The sequence below is a fragment of the Drosophila kikkawai genome, chromosome X (assembly GCF_030179895.1).
Source record: "Drosophila kikkawai strain 14028-0561.14 chromosome X, DkikHiC1v2, whole genome shotgun sequence".
NCBI lineage: Eukaryota > Metazoa > Arthropoda > Insecta > Diptera > Drosophilidae > Drosophila > Drosophila kikkawai.
The window spans coordinates 29097146-29115421 of NC_091733.1; the positions used below are offsets into that span (position 1 = coordinate 29097146).

Consider the following 18276-nt stretch of genomic DNA (forward strand, 5'->3'; position numbering starts at 1 on the left):
TAAGAATCTTGTACCGGCAATCTCTTCTGGGCATCTATGAATGTTTTCTGTTTCCCGCCGCTCCTTGCTACCATTTTTTTTACCATTTTCTATTTAGTTTTTTTTTTTAGATTTTTTTTCTCTTTTTTTTGTTGCCATTTTCAGCCATGTTTGCTGCCATTTGTTGCTTAATTAATGCTGCAGGTGGCGCTGCTAACGAGATGAGTGCCACGCCCATATAAAGATAAAATATAGATATACCGTATTGATATATCATATTCCGGGCGAATCAAATTAAATAAATCATTTTTCAAATGAAATTCTGTTAAAAGAAAAGCCAGGCTGAGCATGAATAATTTTTAATTATTTTTTGTAATAAGAAATATGACTGCAAGAAAAAAGGAAATTGCTTTAAGACTTTTTTATAATTTTAATTTCCATTTCAAATCTTGTGATTTTATAAATTAAATTAAATTAAATTAAAAATGTAATTTAATTAAAAATTTAATTTAACAATTTAATTTAATTAAAAATTTAATTTAATTTAAAATTTAATAATTAATAAGTTAATTTAATTTATTTATTTATTTAAAATCAAGATTTAATTTAATTACAAATTTATTTTAATTAAACATTTATTTTAATTAAAAATTTAATTTAATTAAATATTTAATTTAATTAATAATTTAATTTAATTAAAAATTTCGTTTAATTAAATATTTCATTTAGTTAAAAATTTTATTTAATTAAACATTTTATTTAACTAAAAATTTTATTTAATTCAAAATTTAATAAAAAATTTAATGTAACTTAAATTAAATTTAACGATTTAAGGCTTTTTACAAAACATAAATAAATATGTGGTTATAAGAATGTTTTTCAAAAAAATTGCAGCAGAAATGTCAGAAAAGGCAGAAGCACGGGGATTCGCATCGACTGGGCCCCTTCCTCGGCAAAAGTATAGTGTAGGACGGATCGTCGGGTTTTTATAACCTCCACAGGATACCTATTATCATGTTGAAAAAGGTTCTCCCTGAGGCATTCATTCATTAGATCATCCGGTATTTTGGTGTGAAATGTTATGCAATATATATTGGCTTCATTCACCAAAATCGTCTCGTTCCTATTGCCATCCATACAAATGAACGTATTGCTATCCTTAAAGATCAAATTGCGGCATTTCTGAAGCGGCGATTTCTTGTGCAACACCAAAATACTATCCTGAGAAATTGGCAAGTACAAGGCGTACGGTTCCCCGGCTTCGATCAGTCTGTCATGGTATTTGCTAATGGCCATCGCAGGATAGGTGCCCATGCACCATCTTTGATAGATTTTTGCCTCTAACAAAATATATTCGCAAGTTAAGGGGACAATTCGGTAGCCCAGTGTTATATTTTTTCCACCGCAGGACACTACCATGGAGAGTACGAGGAGAGGAAGGAGTATTTCAAGTCTCAAATTCATTTCCTAGTTGGATTATTGTCTCAAAAACTCAACTAACAGCTGGCTCACAGATTGCCACTCCCCAAAAAAAAGCTATAGAAAATATATAAAAAAATATATTTTTGGAGTTTCATAAACATCACCCAAAGTCCAGTCACCTTCACGCACTTTGCATAAGACACAAAGGCAGCCAAAAATAGATTGCAAAAATATATGAAAACAATACAAAAATATTGAAATATCTCAACGCTAAACCGCAATTTTCTATGACAAAAAAAAATCAAACAAAAACTCTGTTGAACATAGAGAGAGGGGCCCTTTTTGGTATGATATAATCCCGAAAAGCTGCTAACAAATCTTAATGCTGTTTAAAAATAAATAGCAATTGTTCAAATCGAAATAAACAAAAATTGGTAGGAGATGCAATGCCGATTACGAGGGTTAAATATCGTGTCGAATCGATTTGGATAGCCCTACAGGTGTATCTCCATGTTGTTTATTGTGTTTTTTTTTTTTTGTTTTTTTTGTGACAAATGTCAACGAACAGCGAAACGAACCAAACAAAAGGTTCGATCAAGATTTCAAATTGTCTATTGTTGCCGCAAATCGCCCGCCGATGGTGACAATGGGCCAGAAGTAGCATCCAAGTAGCCAAAAAAAATATATAAAAAGGTGTTGCTGCTGCCGCTGGAACGGTACTTTCGTGGCCATTCTCGGTCTTCCAAGTCTTCCAAAGTCTTGAGTCTTCAGTCTCAAGTCCCATTCTTTTCTTTTACTCTCGCTCGTGTTCCATTAATAGTCAAAGTTCATGTGTCAGGGCGATGGAAATCGAAATCGATTGGCGGTCAAAGAGTGAACCTGCTGCCTACAGGGAAACCTAGCTAAAGGTAACACCATATTTTATATGGTAAAGGTTTTGGGTTAGGGTTGTTGTATCCTGAAGATGAAAATATGGAAAATGATATTATATTGAAAATAGCTTCTACTTTGATATATCAAAATAAAAAAATATCGAAAAATATCGGTTTGAATGTTAAATTATCGATATATCTTCTAAAACTATACGAATAATTTGAAACTATTTATTAATTTATTTATTTTTATTTATATATTTATTATTTTTAGTTATTTGTTTAATATTTTTATTTATTTATTCAATATTTTTAGGGGTAAATAATATAGTATTATTAATTTTTATGTTTTACATAATAGAATTCACAATAAAAATTTGATTTTCGTTTAAGATCTATATTTAAATTGTTTAAACTGTACAGAAATATTTTTTAATATTTAAAAAACCCTCTCCTATAGTCACGCTTCACTGTCAATTTATTTATCTCAATATGAGAGCTCTTTTGGGGACTTTTTAAACAAACTTTATTTATGTTTTTCTTCACGCTCGACCGTTAAGTTAACTGCACATTCGCTTTGTTTGGCTTATTGGCCGCTTATTGTTTTAACTCCATGATCTCTGATCTCTCGCGGGCCCTCTGACATGATTTGTTTTCCTTTCAAAGAGTGAAGAATGTTTTAATTATTGGGCGAGAAAGAGAGAAAGAGAGGGTCTCGCAGGTCAAGTAAGCCCAACTAATCGATTGATTAATGTCACCCTCTCTCGCTCTCTAAATTTAGATATCTACATATGCCCCCTGGGTCAGTCGTGCCGCGATTTGCCACGCCCAGCAAGAGGTGTTGCCCCAAGTGAATAACTAATATTCCATTAAATACCCTAATGACTGTCACTAAATAGACATTGATAGGCGTAGCCCGGCGACAGCCAAAAGAATGCCACTGTAAATGCCGCAGGCGACACGAAGATGCGGCACGTGTGGGAATATTCAATAATGAATTCTTCAAAAATAAAAAAAATCTCAGAAGGTGTATAACAGAGAAATGAATATATTAGGGGGAAGAGAATTTTCTGGGGTTTTTAAGTAATATTTAAAAAAGAAAAGAAGCACTTGCTTTTTAGGCAGCTTAATTTAATTTCAATTTAGACTATAAATCTTGTTAAAAACAAAAAGAACACTGAATTCTCCCAGAGAAACCAGAAGCCAAGACAAGACAGAAATTTTTCACTTACGGCAGACCGAAGGCATTAGGGAAATCAAATGGTTAAAAGACAAATAATGAGCCCCAACCACATTCCAAATCATTTACTAGGCTCATTCTAGCAAGTCCAAGCTGATTCTCCTACAGAGTCTCCTTCAGATTCTCCTATAGATTCTCCTATAGATTCTACTATAAATTCTCCTATAGATTCTCCTTCAGTAGCCAAGTTGCTCCATCGTTCGGTCAATGTTTTCCCAAAGCCCCCGGAGATGATGTCCGTCTTTGGTGGCTACCCATGCCCCCCCCCTCTGCTCGATTCTGTTCTGAAAAAGTCCATAGATGGCTTAGATGTTGTGCTGCTCCCCTCTTGCACAGGTGTGCTGCTAAAATAGTTGACTAATTAATTTATAATGCAATTTCAATGCACCAATCGAAGAAAGAGAGAGAGAAAGATAGAAAGACGCAGGATGATCGCTACCATTTGCAACATGGAAACCGTTTTAATACACACCACAACTGGCACCAGGCTAAAACCAATGCCAGCAGCCGCCTAATCATTGTTTATGACATGGTTAAGCCACTGGTCAAGCCAATGGAATGGCACACAGAACAAAATGTATAAATTTAATATTCAAAAAAAAAATAATAAGAATAAATTTAAAGGTTTTTTAAACATTAGAAGCCATAAAACAATATTTTAAATATATATTTTTGACTTACAATGTCTTTAAATCAGAGAGTAAAAAGAAAAAACTAATTAATATTTAAAAAAAGTTTTAATTTAAGTTCCTTAAAATGTATTTTAAATATTTAAAATTTATTTATTAAACCCATTTCCCTCAAAAATTGAATAAGAATATTTTACATACATAATTTTGACTTAAAGAACTAAAAATAAATTTAAAAGTAGCAATTAAAATAGCTAAAATTATCAAAAAAAAATATTTAAATTTAATTTATCATACTTATTTCTTTATAAAAAAATATTTCTAAAATATTTCTAAATTCTTTTCGGTGTCTTAAAGACTTGGTCAGGTCTTTCCGTTCTTTCTCCTCCGAATCTCAGGTTGTGTGGTCCCCTTCTCCTACCACTTTCCCCCTTTCCTTTAAGCCTCCGCCTCCTGTTTATTTTCTTTTTTTTTTTTTAGCAAGGGAAATTTATGCAAATGGCCAAACAGATCTTGCCAAAGCCTTTTTGCGCAATTATCCCCCCAGACAAGACCTCACCTGCTGCTGCTGTCTTTGGCATTTGATTGAACTCAAGTGTGCCAGATGCGTAATGAGTTGATGAGGCAAGGGATCCGGATCCCCATTGGTTTAGGGTACAGGAAGGGGAAGGGGGGGGCTAAGGCGCTAAGGCGCAAAACACGTGACAACAACTGAAAAATCAATTGGAAATTCCTATGAGTACGAGAAGGAAAAATTAAAAACAAACAACAACCAGCAGCAGCAGCAGCAAGTAGAAGAAAAACCACTTGCGTGGGGGTGAAATTATTCGTGTTCTTTTTTTTCTCGCACAGTGGGTTTATAGATTAAAAAAAAATATATAATTAATTACTTTAAAATCGAGTTATATAAATAATTGTCTATCCTTTTCTTAAAAATTTTCTATGAATTTAATGAATATCAGTTTTTTCTCATCTTTTTTCTATGCATTTTATGAATATCACAATTCTTTTGTTAGAACTTGTTGGGAATTCTAGTGTCAAGACCAGAAAAAAGGTTTTAGAATCAAATAAATACATTAAATAAATTAAAATATTAAAAAAAAACGAAATAATACACAATATTTTATAACCAAAACCATTATTAATTTAATAAAATTATTTACCTGTACACCTAATATTTTGTACCACTGTACCGGCCAACGGCATTTGTGCAACACACAAGAACTGTTGCTGAAACCTCCGATTTCAGATTTCAGATTTTCCGATCTCTGATTCTCCTTAACCCCGGGCCAATGCCCAAAATGCAAATCGATGCTTGGGGAGTTGCTCGATATATCTCTCGATTCCAATTTCAATTCCGAGTCCGATTCTGTTTCTGATCTACGATTTGCGTTGACAATTTGGTCGATGGTCGCCGCCAAGGCTTTTCCTAGCATTCGGCAACAACCGCTAGGAACCGAGTTCGAGTCCGAACCCGAATGAATGGGCACCGGCGAGATATGTGGATATCGCGAATCGCAAATCGCGAATTAGGTTTTGCAATGTGGATGGAAATGAACCGAATACGCACGCCAGGCAGCCGCAGGTGACCGCTTTGAATCCACCATCTGCAACGTGATGTGGCGAAATGCGAGTGAAAAATGAAGAGATTGTGCCCAAAAGCAGGTCATGAAAATTGCAAGAAAATTTAACTTGAAAGTTTTTGATATTTTGGGATTAAAAGGAGGTTTTAATTTAATTAATTTAATTTACTAAACTCATGAATGAGTCATAATTGAAAGAATTGTGATTGAATAATGGCACAAGAGGGTCACAAAAATTGTAAGGAAAATATATACGTTTATAAGGTTTATGAAAAAAATTTTATTTTAATGTAATAAAGTCTAAATATAAATTAAATTAAATTAATAATTTATTTTTACACCTTTGTTCGAACTTTTTATAAATTAAAATAATTTTAAATAGTTAATTTTTTAAGTAAATTCTTAAAACAAAAATATGAAAGCATTGCCTGTATTATAAAAAAATATAAATTAATATAAATTAAATTAAGTTAAATTAATTTAAATTTTTAAAATTACTTTTACACCTTTGAACTTATTAAAATGTTTTTAACTAGTCAAATTTTTAAGTAATTACTTAAAACAAAAATAAAGGAAATTTCCTGCATCCAAAAAATAAAAAAAAAACATGGAAACTAATCTCTCTGATCTTTAACAACTACTTAAATGTTAATAAATATCCAGAAAAATACCTGAGAAGCGGAAGAGGGAACCTCCCTGATTTTTTTGAAAGAAAACAAACAATGCTTTTTAATACATATTAATTTTGCTCCGTCATAAGGTAAATAAGTGAGGCCAGCCAGGCCAGTTCAGTGAATACATAAAAATATTATATATATTGTTTTTTCCAACCATAATTTCTGCCCAACATCATCTCATGAGCTTCTCATCCAATCGATTAATCTTTATGGGAGGACATTAAAATTTACGATTGCTCCTCTCCTCGAGAAGGATACGGAGCAGACAGAGAATCAAGAGAGGAGGTGGAGGATGATGATAAAGGTGCCTCGTTGGGATCCTTAAAGATTGAGCTCCACTGTCGCCATAAGTGTAGTGGACAATGGCCCGTTTGGTGCTAACAACCTGGTCCAATCTATGGGCATGATGGGTCATTTCATTCTGAATCAAGCACTCGTTCATCAGGTCATCCGGCAGCTGGATGTGAAATGGAAAGCAAAACATATTTGCCTGATCCAGGGACACTGTCTCATTGCGATTGGTGTCCAAACAGTGGAAAGTATTGCTGTTCTTAAACTCCAAAGTGTAGCAATCCTGGAGCGGTGATTTCTTCTGCACCACCAAGACATTCTCCAGGGAAATGGACACGTACATGGAGTACGGTTCGCCGACCTTAACCAATGTATCCCGGTATTTGGTAAAAGCCACCAAAGGATACCTTCCCTGGCATGTCCTCTCATAGATCTGGTTACCTTTCAACAAGAACTCGCAACGCTTGGGCACCACATTTCTTGGCTGAAAGACATTTGCCTGTTTAATGCCAGAGACCAACAGCAGGATTAACAAAGGCCAAAATTTCATTATTAAAATGAATTTTATATATTTATTTTTTTTTTTTTTAATTTATATTGAGTATGGATTTTGGTTCAAAAATAAAATTTAAGGCGTGTGGGTCATAGCTAACTGGGGCTGGGGTTTTTTCTACAGAATTATTATAAAGGATTTTCCATTTATGATTACTATAGTATACTATATACCCCTAAGAACCCCAAAACTCTACCCTATATACCTTTCATAGTTTATTTTTAACACTACCACTCATAACACTCATAGAACTCTACCAAATTGGCATTATTCATTCCGCCCTGTCGTTGATTTGCTGCCAATTTAATTGATTCAATTACGGATCGACATTATTTCAATTAGGCATTATTTCACAGAGAGATTGGATGGAGAGGAGGGGAGACAGAGGGGTGAATCCTACATGACAAGTTGAGGCCGAAGCTATCATCGATAATTATGATGAGTGTGTGAGTCCGTCCAACAATCGATCGATGGTCGGATTCTGATTTGCCTGCATAGCTCTCTCGGTGATTAATGCAACGGCAAACTGTTCGGTTCGCCACTGATTGAGTGATTGACGGATTGGCTCTGGATTGCCGGAAGAAAACACTCGTCTAAAGATTGTTCAGATTGCATAATCCGTTTGAATGCAAACATTGTGGGTCTCATTTTGATTGATTTAAAAAATCGAGTTAATTGAAAAGTAACAGAATTGTATGAGACTTTTATGGGTATTATTAATATTATTATTATAATTAATATGATATTTATATGAAAATGTTATATTTTTTTAATTAAATAAATTATTTATTATTTAATTGAAAAAAAAAAAATTTTAGCTCAAACTTTTTAAATTAAAGAAAAATACAACTTTTGCCATTAAATAAATATTATTAGAAATTATTAGAATATTTTAGAAATTATTTTCTCATTCAAAAATTTAATTTTAAAATTATTTTGATGACTTATATTATAATATTAATATTTATTTATACTTATTTATGAATATTTTTAATTTATAAATAAATTTAAAAATATTTATATAACTAAAAAAATATATAAAATAAATATAAATAAAAAAAAAAAAAAATACATTGCTTAGAATACTTTATAAAATATTTTTTATTCTGCCATTTAATTTTAAATATTTTAAATGACCTAAATTATAATTATAATATATATTTATATTTATATATATGATTTTATATTGTATTATAAAGATGTGTCATAAAAGAAAGGCTTTAAAATAAATAATTGTAAATTAAATTTGTTAAAATATTTTACAAAATATTTATTAAGAGCTCAATTTAATTTTTAAATACTTCAAAGGCAAAGGACTTTGAAGTTAAAAATAAATAAAATAAATCATATAAACAACTAAAAAAATATTTAAAAATTAAATTGAGCTCTTAATAAATTCTCAAAATTCCTAATAAATAGCTGTAAAATTTAGTAATGCAATATTATTAAAACATATAATATTTATAATATTTATTATATAATTGTTAAAAATAGTTTTTAAAATATTTCAACACAATAATCTTTCTATAGATATATATACAAATAATAAAATAATGATAATAAATAGTTTATATTGACCATTAAGAATTTTTATTATCAAACTTTTTCTTGATTTTGAATTAAATTAAATTTAAATTTAATTTTGAATTACATTAAATTTTGAATTAATTTCATTTTTCAATTAAATTAAATTTTAATTAAATTATTCATAGATATCAGAAACTTGAATATTAAATTCCTACTTAAAAATCCTTCATACTTGACTTTTATAATTTATAATTATTATAATAATTATTTATAATTTTTTTAAAATAATTTCCTTAAGCTTTAGTTTCTCTTTTCTTAGTAGAAACTTCTTCATTTTTTCCCCCATTTCTCGTGATGATTTATCAGGCAAATCAATTTAATTCTCGCCTTTTCGTGGACCCCCTGCTGGGCGCGCACTCTCGAAGAATCCATTTAATTAGCCAAGATCTTGGGTCTTGTGTCTTTTGGGTTGGAATTGGATGGCATTTAATTTAATATTGTATTTATCAAATGGCAAGCTGATTTAACGGCATTCTCTGTGCTGGTTTTTGTATATTCTTTATTTTTTTTCGGTTTGTTTACTTTTCTGTGTGTTGTGTGTTTTGGGTTTTTGATGGAAATATGCATGAGTTTATTGATTTTGTCATTAATGGGATTTCCTTTCAGACCCAGCAGGTGGCAATTGTCATGCTCGGCCAGTGTTGTCAACATTTACTTATATTTATGGTCTGAGAGGAGAGGGGGGTTCTTCTGATCGCTGGCAAGTTTTTTTTTTTTTTTTTTTGAAAATTATATACACATATGATCGGAAGTTGGCACTCCATTTGCGGCAAGTGTTGCTGTTCTCCATATTAATAAAGTTTATAAAAAATATAAACAATAGTCGGAGAGTCGCGTGTGGTTCTATACTTCCGTTGCCTCTTCCCAATCCCCTTTTCCCTTTATTTCGGAATTGTGTCAGGGAGAATCGGGGGAAGAATCCAAAATATAGAATCGAAATCGGAAGCATTCAGTATGCGCACATTGTGCCAGATATTTCCACAATTCTACAGGGTATCAGGAGTAGGATCTTTATAAGTCTTTAATTTCCAAGAATCCACAGCACTTGGTGGCTGAAATGATAGCTTTAATCCCTCGCTGGATCGACACCTGTTATGCAAATATATACAGCCAAATATGTCACTTAGTCTGAAGTCTTAAAGTCTTAAGCTTAGCATGAGCTTAGAGATAAGTTTGTGACATGATCGGCACGGAAATAAAGCCATGAAAAGGTGCTTGATTTAAAGCCCGATCAAAAAATGATTAAATGACAAGAAAAATAAGTATTAAAAAATTTTAAATTATTTTTAAAGAAAATCAAATTACTTAAAAGAAATTAAAACTATTTTAAAAAATTAAAATTAAAATTAATTTAAAAAAAAACAAAAAAATTATTAAAAAAAAATTATTAAAAAAAATTAAAATTATTTTAAAAACAAATTAATATTATTTAAAAAGAATTATAATTATTTAAATGGTAAATATTTAAAAGAAAAAATACTAGATAATTTTATATATAATTATATAAAATAAGATTAATAAAAAATTTTAATGTAAAATATATATTTTGTTCAGAAATATTTTTATTAATACTTATAAAAATTATTAAATAAATTTTTAATTTAATTTGATATTTGAAATATTAAATATTACTAAATAAACATATGCTTTCACATTTCTTGAAGATTTTTAAATAAAAAAATTTAAAATTTCACTTAAAAAAAATTAAATAATTACTGGGTATCATTACAGTCTTTTTATCTTATGCTTTTTTACTTGTTTTCCTCGAGTGCATATAAATTTTTTGCAGTTTTCTTCCATAGTTATAATCGATTCGGTGGTTTATGGTTTATTGCACTTGATATATTGCCCTTTGTTTCGGGTGATTTTCTTTTTTTTTTATAATTTTTATTTTTTAGTGGAAGCCTTTTTTTTTGCGACCATATTTAAGGTTGATGGATAAATAAATGCTTTAATGGCGACCTTCCAATTGCCAATGGAATGAAGTTCGTTGGCCACTTTGGCTGCCGGCGATTTGTTAATATTTTTTTTCGTGTGTGTGTTAATTTTTTTGTAAGCTTTTTGGTTTAGCTCAAGTTAAGTGTTGATTTTTTTTTAGTCGATCGGTTGATTGGTTGGAAACCGTTAAACTTTTGCCCCGCGCCGCGACACCTGACACTTGACACATGTCACCTGACACAGGCGACGACAGCGGCGGCAGATACACTAGGAGAAAAAAAAAATAGAGGAAGAAAGAAATATGCCCTGGGCATTGGGCTTTGGGGATTTGGATTTTTGGTATTTGGGATTTGGGATTTGGGGATTCTTGCTTCATTAATCGCTCGCAATTAAGCGCCACTTTATTTCCAAATTCACACTTTGTGGCCGGGCTTTTGTTGCTTCTTTATTTTGTATTTTTTTTTATACATCTTTTTTTTTTTGCCTTGATTTTGTGTTTACTTTCGCAGCCTTTCTTAATTTTTTTTTTCTACGCTTTTCTTGGTTTTTGGTTTCGAATGCATTCAATCAGCGCACTTGATTGATGTCTCCACTGAGAGCTGGTGTTTGTTTTTGTTTGCACGGCACGTGTCGCGGGGTTTCACATTCCACAAAAAAAAAAAACAACTGTTAACGGATATGGAAAACGTATTCAGCAGTCAACCCGAGATTAATTGGCCCTAAGGCCTACTGGACAAGAGAGCGAGACAGAGATGAGGCCCAGAAAGAGCTTTAGAAAAATTGGATCACATTTTCTGGGTTTTACATTGAATTAAAAGTGCATTTATCAATGGGATTTTGGGGTTTTTTTTTTGGAAATTTTCAACTGGATTTTAGATTATTCATAGGGAAAACTATAGATTTTGTTATGATTTTTATTAATCCAGGGGAAACTTTGGATTTTATTTATGAATGCATAAGAAAAAGTGGCTTTAAAATTAATTTAAATTGGTAAATGGAAAGGAAAACTAAGAATATTAAATTTAATTAAATAAGAAATTCATTAAAATATATATAATAATTTATATTAGATATATTATTGATTTATTTTATTTTTATATTTTTTTTTAACTTTTTTTTTTATTTAATAGAAAACAATGGATTTTTTTACTCTAAGAGTGAAGGGAACTGGTTTAAAAATTTATTTAAATTGTTAAAAGGGAAGAAAAATTAAGAAAAGAAAATGAAATGAATGAAAATATTTTTATCTACAATTTCCTAATTTACAATTTATATTTATTTCTGAAATTTCCTAACTTACAATTTATATTCCCAATTTCCTTATTCATAATTTAATATCCCTTAAAAAAAAATACCCAAGAAACCTAGTAACGTAAGACAAGATCTTGGCCACGTTACGTCATAATAAACACCTCTACTTAAAGCCTCGCCATATATTACAGCCTTTTAAAAGTTTATCAAGTCTTATTAATTCGGGGAAAAGTAGCATTAAAAGTAAAACCCACTCGTCTTGGGCGCAACTTAATTGAGAGAATCATTTTCAATTGCCGGAAGACGGACACAGCTGACTGAGTTAAGAGCACCTGTAGAGTAGGATATAAGCGATATATATATTTCTATATATATTTATTTATCTCTCATGTGTGTGTCTGTGTGCAGTTTAATCTGGTTCTGCGCACTGAGCGCATTAATTATGCGTTCCAAAGCGATGATGTCTGGAATATATATATAGTATACTGAAGAAGACATATAGAAGGCAGGCAATGCCTTTTTGGTTTACTGCGCTCGCCGTATGAAATTCTCGGCACGAGTTGGTTAATTAATTTAATTAATGTTTTACCAAAGCGACGCCGTCGCTGGGCGCTTGCTCTGTGAGCTGCGAAGCGTCGACTTTGACGCTCTAACCATTTTTCCAGAGCATTTTCCCTCCTTCCCCCCCGTATTTCTATTCTAACGGTAGCACGTATATTAAGACCGAAAAAAAATCAACTTATATGCCACACAACTTTAAGATGTAGATATACCCAAGACAGAAAGCCCTCTTTATGATCTTTTTTCATCAAAAATTATTTAAATTTCGTTTCATTTCGTTTTCAATAAGCAGCAGCGCTCTTGGTTCGTCTGCCTTGATTTTTATTTTCAATTAGAGCCAGGTTTTTATATCAGGCAAAAGGCCATAAAGTTCCTTATCACCGCCACCGCCGCCGTGCATTTCTAATGAGAATTTATGGAACCCACCTCCACCACGGCGGCTGCCTGAGTTTTTCGTTGATTTTTTGATTTTTGGTCTTGAATTTTCAATCAATTTTGGATTTTTAGGCATTTTCCTAGGCATTTAAAACTTGTTCCCCTGATTCTTATCGAAGAAAGTTGCTTTTTGACCACAAAAAATATTCCCACTCGTAAAAATTGCAATTTGTTTGTTTCGATTTAGAAAAAAACGGATTTATAAACCATTAAATTTATAAGGCATCTTCTGATATTGGGGATCTAAATTCTTTAGAGAATTGGTAGATCAGATGTTTTTCTTACATTTTTTTGGGAGAAAGAAATTCAAGCATCATATGAATACATTTTGAATATATTTCCTGCTTGTTTTTTCTTTTCATTTTGACCAAAAAAAATGCATTAATTGTTAATAATTTAATGGAAAAACTGCAAGGGTAGACATAAGCGTGCCAAAGTTAGCTTCTTTCCATACACTCTCTGTGGTTGTTGTTGCTGTTTTTGTAGTTGCTGGCCGCTCCTGCTTCTAGTTCTTCCGCTTTTATTGATTTATGCGAATGCGGCGACCATCAAAGTGAAAAAAAAAAACAAAATGCAAGGCTTCGACGACTGCAACTACAAAGGCAGCAGCAGCAACAAATGCAACTGCGAATGCAACAGCCACAGCGATTACAATTTAAGGCCAGCGACCGTGGGTTGTGCGACTCAGAGGGAAATAAAAAATAAAAAATTACAATCGATAGCCAGAAAATAAGGCAATAAAATTAAAATTTTATCAAATGAATATTTAGAATTATAAAAATATTTTAAAATATTTTTAATCAATAGTCTTAACAACTACATATAGTATTTTACCTATTTTTATGACCTCAACTGTGGCTGGTCAGACTGCAATTGTAGATGATAAATTTAAGTTAGATTTTTCGCGTAATTATAGCATAAAAATGCCTTTTGGGTACTCACTCTATACTATCCGTGGCGTATACGTAATATTCATTGAGGAGAGATATATAGAGAGAGTGGGACGACATTGAGCAAGTGGGAGCACTTACGATAAAAAACAAAGAAAAAAAAACATAAAAAAACCAAAAATAAAACCAAGAAGAACAAAAATAGGAAGCGGCTTCAGAAAAATTAAAATATTCACCGCTACAGAGCATTGACACTGTGAACATAATTATCATTATCATTATCAGGAGCTTGGAGCTGGAATGGAGCTAAAAAAAATATATATATAAATATTAGATATAGACACACATCGGCGAGCGACTATTGACAGGCGCAGCTAACAAGAGCTTTTTGCCAGAATATTTATCTTTCAAGCATCATAAATCATATGGAAGCCAACGAAAAAGAACCGAGTGAAGCAAATGGAAAATTTTAAAAATGTTTAAAATTAAATTTACCTTAGAAATATTACTATAAATATTAAAAAAAAAAATATTAGAAAAATTTTGGATATTTTAATTTAATTTAATTTTGGGAATTTTATTTTAATTTAATTTATAAAAAATAATTTGGAAGTTTTGATATAATTTAATTTATTAAAAATAATTTGGAAATTTTAATTTAATTTATTAAAAATATTTTGGATATTTTAATTTAATTTAATTTATAAAAAATAATTTGGAAATTTTAATTTAATTTAATTTATAAAAAATACTTTCGAAATTTTAATTTAATTTAATTTATTTAAAATAATTTGAAAATTTTAATTACCCCTTAAAAATATAAGTTTAGTTTTATTTTTAAACTAAATGTCAAAGTAAATGCTTTACTTTTCTTTAAATAATTTTTTTAAATACATTTTACTTAAAAAAAAATATTTTAAATGTCCCCCAAGTCAAACACACTTCTTTCTTTTTTTTACAGGGTATGAAAAACCCCAAGCTTAAATTATATAATATTCCTCTAAGTAACTATTACAGGCAAGGGCAGAGCACTTGCCATGCTCATCGCCTCGCAACTATATAACTCTAAGCTTGGAAGTTAGTTTTACTATACTTTAATATACCCTACTATATATATCTATATATATCCATATATATATACGTTCATATATGTATATGCCAGTAATTACACCCATAGAACGGAGTGCTGCTCCTCATCATCTTTGCGTTTTTTGACTGATTAAGAAAATGAAAATGCAGCCAAGCGTTGGAAAATGTTGCTGATAAACAAAAGAAAAAAAAAAAATAAATAAATAAATACACAAAAAACATTGCAAAAAGAGCAACAAGATATTTAAGTGAGTCACAAATGATATAATTTATTTTATATAATTTAATAAACAATATCAATAAAGTCCCAACATTTTAATTTATTTTTTCTGTTGCAATATGATTATGATAAATATTCCCTTAATTTTTAATAATACTTAACTTAAACTTTTTAAAAAATATATTAATTATTAATATCATTTTGAATCCTGTTTATCAATTATTTCTCTTACCTTTCGTTCTCACATGTCCATTACTCATTCATTGTAAATTGTTCTATTGCCTCATAATTTGTGGCAACAAAAGACTTGGTCAAAGTCAAAGCCAATGGGAATTGTTTCCCCTCCGCTCCGATCTCTGAAAACTCTATCTACCATATAGCATTTGTGTATATATATATACGACTGTCGTCTAATCATAATTCAGGGGCTTATCGCAATGCTGGGCATCTCCAGTTTCGTTTCGTTTCGTTTCGTTGGGATTTGGATTGGAATTGCTATGGGATTGTGATGATCACTGAGATGATGATGATGATGCTCCTGCTGTGGAGCATTACAGTTAGGGTAAAGTATTTAATTTCAGTTGATTATTTTTGTTATATTTTTCAACTATTTTATAAATAGAAATTTAATATCTATAAATTTCATTTAAGATATAAGCTTGAAAAAATAACAAAATAGGTAAATAAATAAAGACAAATATATAATTTATTAATTTTAAATATTTTCTAAATTATCAACAAAGAAAATATGTATTTATTCAAGAGAAATCTGTGAGAAAATTTCAAATAAGGCAAATAAATAAACAAAAAAATATATGGATTAATGATTTAAGATATATTTAAAATGATCAATACGACGGGGATTTTTTTCAATATTTTTAAAATTATCAACGGGCTTGATTAATTATTTTAAATATTTTTTATTAATTTTAAATATTTTTAAAATTATCAACAAGACTGGGTTAATTATTTTAAATATTTTTTAATATTTTTAATTTGTATTTAATTATTTTATTTGTATTTTTAAAACCAGCATTAAAAGTTAGCTAATAATTTTAAATATTTTTCAAATTATCAATAAGCGAGGTTAATATATTTTTAATAATTATAAAAGGGCTTTGTTAAACAAATTTAAATGTAGTATAAAATATAACTATTAAGTATTACTATTTTAACCTCTGCTGTTTTGCTTCAACTTGAAGCCTCCTTAGCTGTTTGTTGTTTTTGTTGTGTTGCCTGTCGTCGACCGTAAACTTGCGACAAAATGTCGCGTGCTCTAAACTGCAGTTATGTAACTTTACTATGCCTGACAACTCGCTGGCAACTCGCTCATAAAATCGCCAGCTTTATCGCAATAAAGCGCCGCCCCACCCCACTCGAAGCCAAGCCAAGCCAAGTTCAATGTTCAGCATTTAGTGTACATATATCGAGTGTGCCTTGATTCTCCTTCGATCCTCCAGGCGATCGTTAATTCTTGATTGACAAATTATTGGCCAAATTGTTTACTCATTGCACCAGCTTCCGCCTTGGACAATTATGTGAGGGAGCAGCTTTGGCACTTACACTTTGGAATAAGATTGTTGGGGTTTTTTTAGGTGAAAAATAAGAGGAAGAAGGGAGAGGGAAATAAATAAAAAATATATTATATATAATAAGTAAAGATGTAAATAATATATAAAATAATTATTGAATATGAATTAAAGAAGAAAATATAAACAAATGTCTAACATTTTGAAAGAGTAAATATTAATTAATAATATAAAATGAATATAAGCAATAAATAATATATACAAATATTAAAATAAAAAGGGAATTATCTATAAAATAACAATATATAACATATAATTAATAAATATAAAATAAAGAAGAAAATAAAAAAAATATAAATAAATGCCTAAAAATGTTAAAAGAACTTGTAAATAAATAATTAATAATATAAATTAATAATATAAACAATAAATGGTATATAAAAATATTTATATAATACTTTAATAATATTAATATTTAATTTATTTTTTTTATTTTAAACATAATTCAACTTTTACTTATTTTTTTCATAATTTCTGAATATATAGAACATTTTTTTCCTAGATTATAATATTTTTTATAAATTTCTATAAAAATTTTTATTAATTATAAGCAAGATAATTTGATATTTAAAATTATTTTTAAAATTTAAACCATATTTTCTTATATTTGTTTATGTTTATTAATATTTACATTTTTTTTTTGTTTGCTATAAACGTTTCATTTCTTTTAATTTCTAACCCCTTTACAGTTCCATTTTTCAAAATGTCAGCTACAAATATATATACATTTTCTCGCAGTGCCTTTCGCTGGTGGAGAGTGCAAGCAATTAAAAACAATTTCCCCCGCGTGAAGTGTGCGCCGCCGCACAACAAAATGATTGAAAAGCGACGACACCTGATAATAAACGTTGCCACATGCTAAACTCAAATTCAGGCCAAAAGAAGATCGGTGGCTTTGGGGGCATCCGGGTTGGGAATGAGGGGAAGAGGGGGAAACTATGTATCTCCGAGAGTGACAGGCTGGCGTGGGTGTTAAATTACAGAGACCGGGGGCGCTGCCTCCAAACTGCAGAGCAATCTCCGCCTCTGACAGACAACTCCTGGACGGGATCCAAATTCAGGTTCGGCTTCGTCCAGGCCCGCGTCAATGTCATCCGCATTACGCCCGCGGGTTGTTAACGAAACAACAACAAAAAATTCAACAAAAAACAGCAAAAAATGTAACAATAAAAGCAACAAAAAAAGCTTAAAGAAATACAGGAAAAAAATACAAGGAAAAAGCCCGAGTCTCAGAGTCTCTATGGCTGATCCATTCCATTGGCTCTAGTCATTTGTTTAGATTGATGTTCGATGTCGTTGGCAATGTTCCACAAGTTGCTCCTGTTCAAACAATAAAGGAATTTCCAATGCAGTTGAGACTAGGCCATATCCTTTAATATTTCGAAATATATTTATTATTTATTAGTTAATTTTTATTGGGAAGAAAAAGTGGCTGAAAATGAAGCTAATGAAAGCTTGTTTATAATCTCA

At 30.4% G+C, this 18276-nt stretch overlaps 2 protein-coding genes across 2 annotated transcripts in view; one reads left to right on the forward strand and one right to left on the reverse strand.

The window, feature by feature from the left end:
• LOC138929244 (mRNA decay activator protein ZFP36L3-like) overlaps positions 1-18276 on the forward strand; it is a 154755-nt gene that overhangs the window by 91916 nt on the left and 44563 nt on the right. The gene's annotated exons all lie outside the window — the stretch shown is intronic.
• Positions 6449-7334, reverse strand: LOC108076034 (uncharacterized). The gene has a single exon (XM_017168694.3). It carries the CDS (start codon positions 7241-7243, stop codon positions 6623-6625), a length of 621 nt encoding a protein of 206 aa, XP_017024183.1. The 5' UTR covers positions 7244-7334; the 3' UTR covers positions 6449-6622.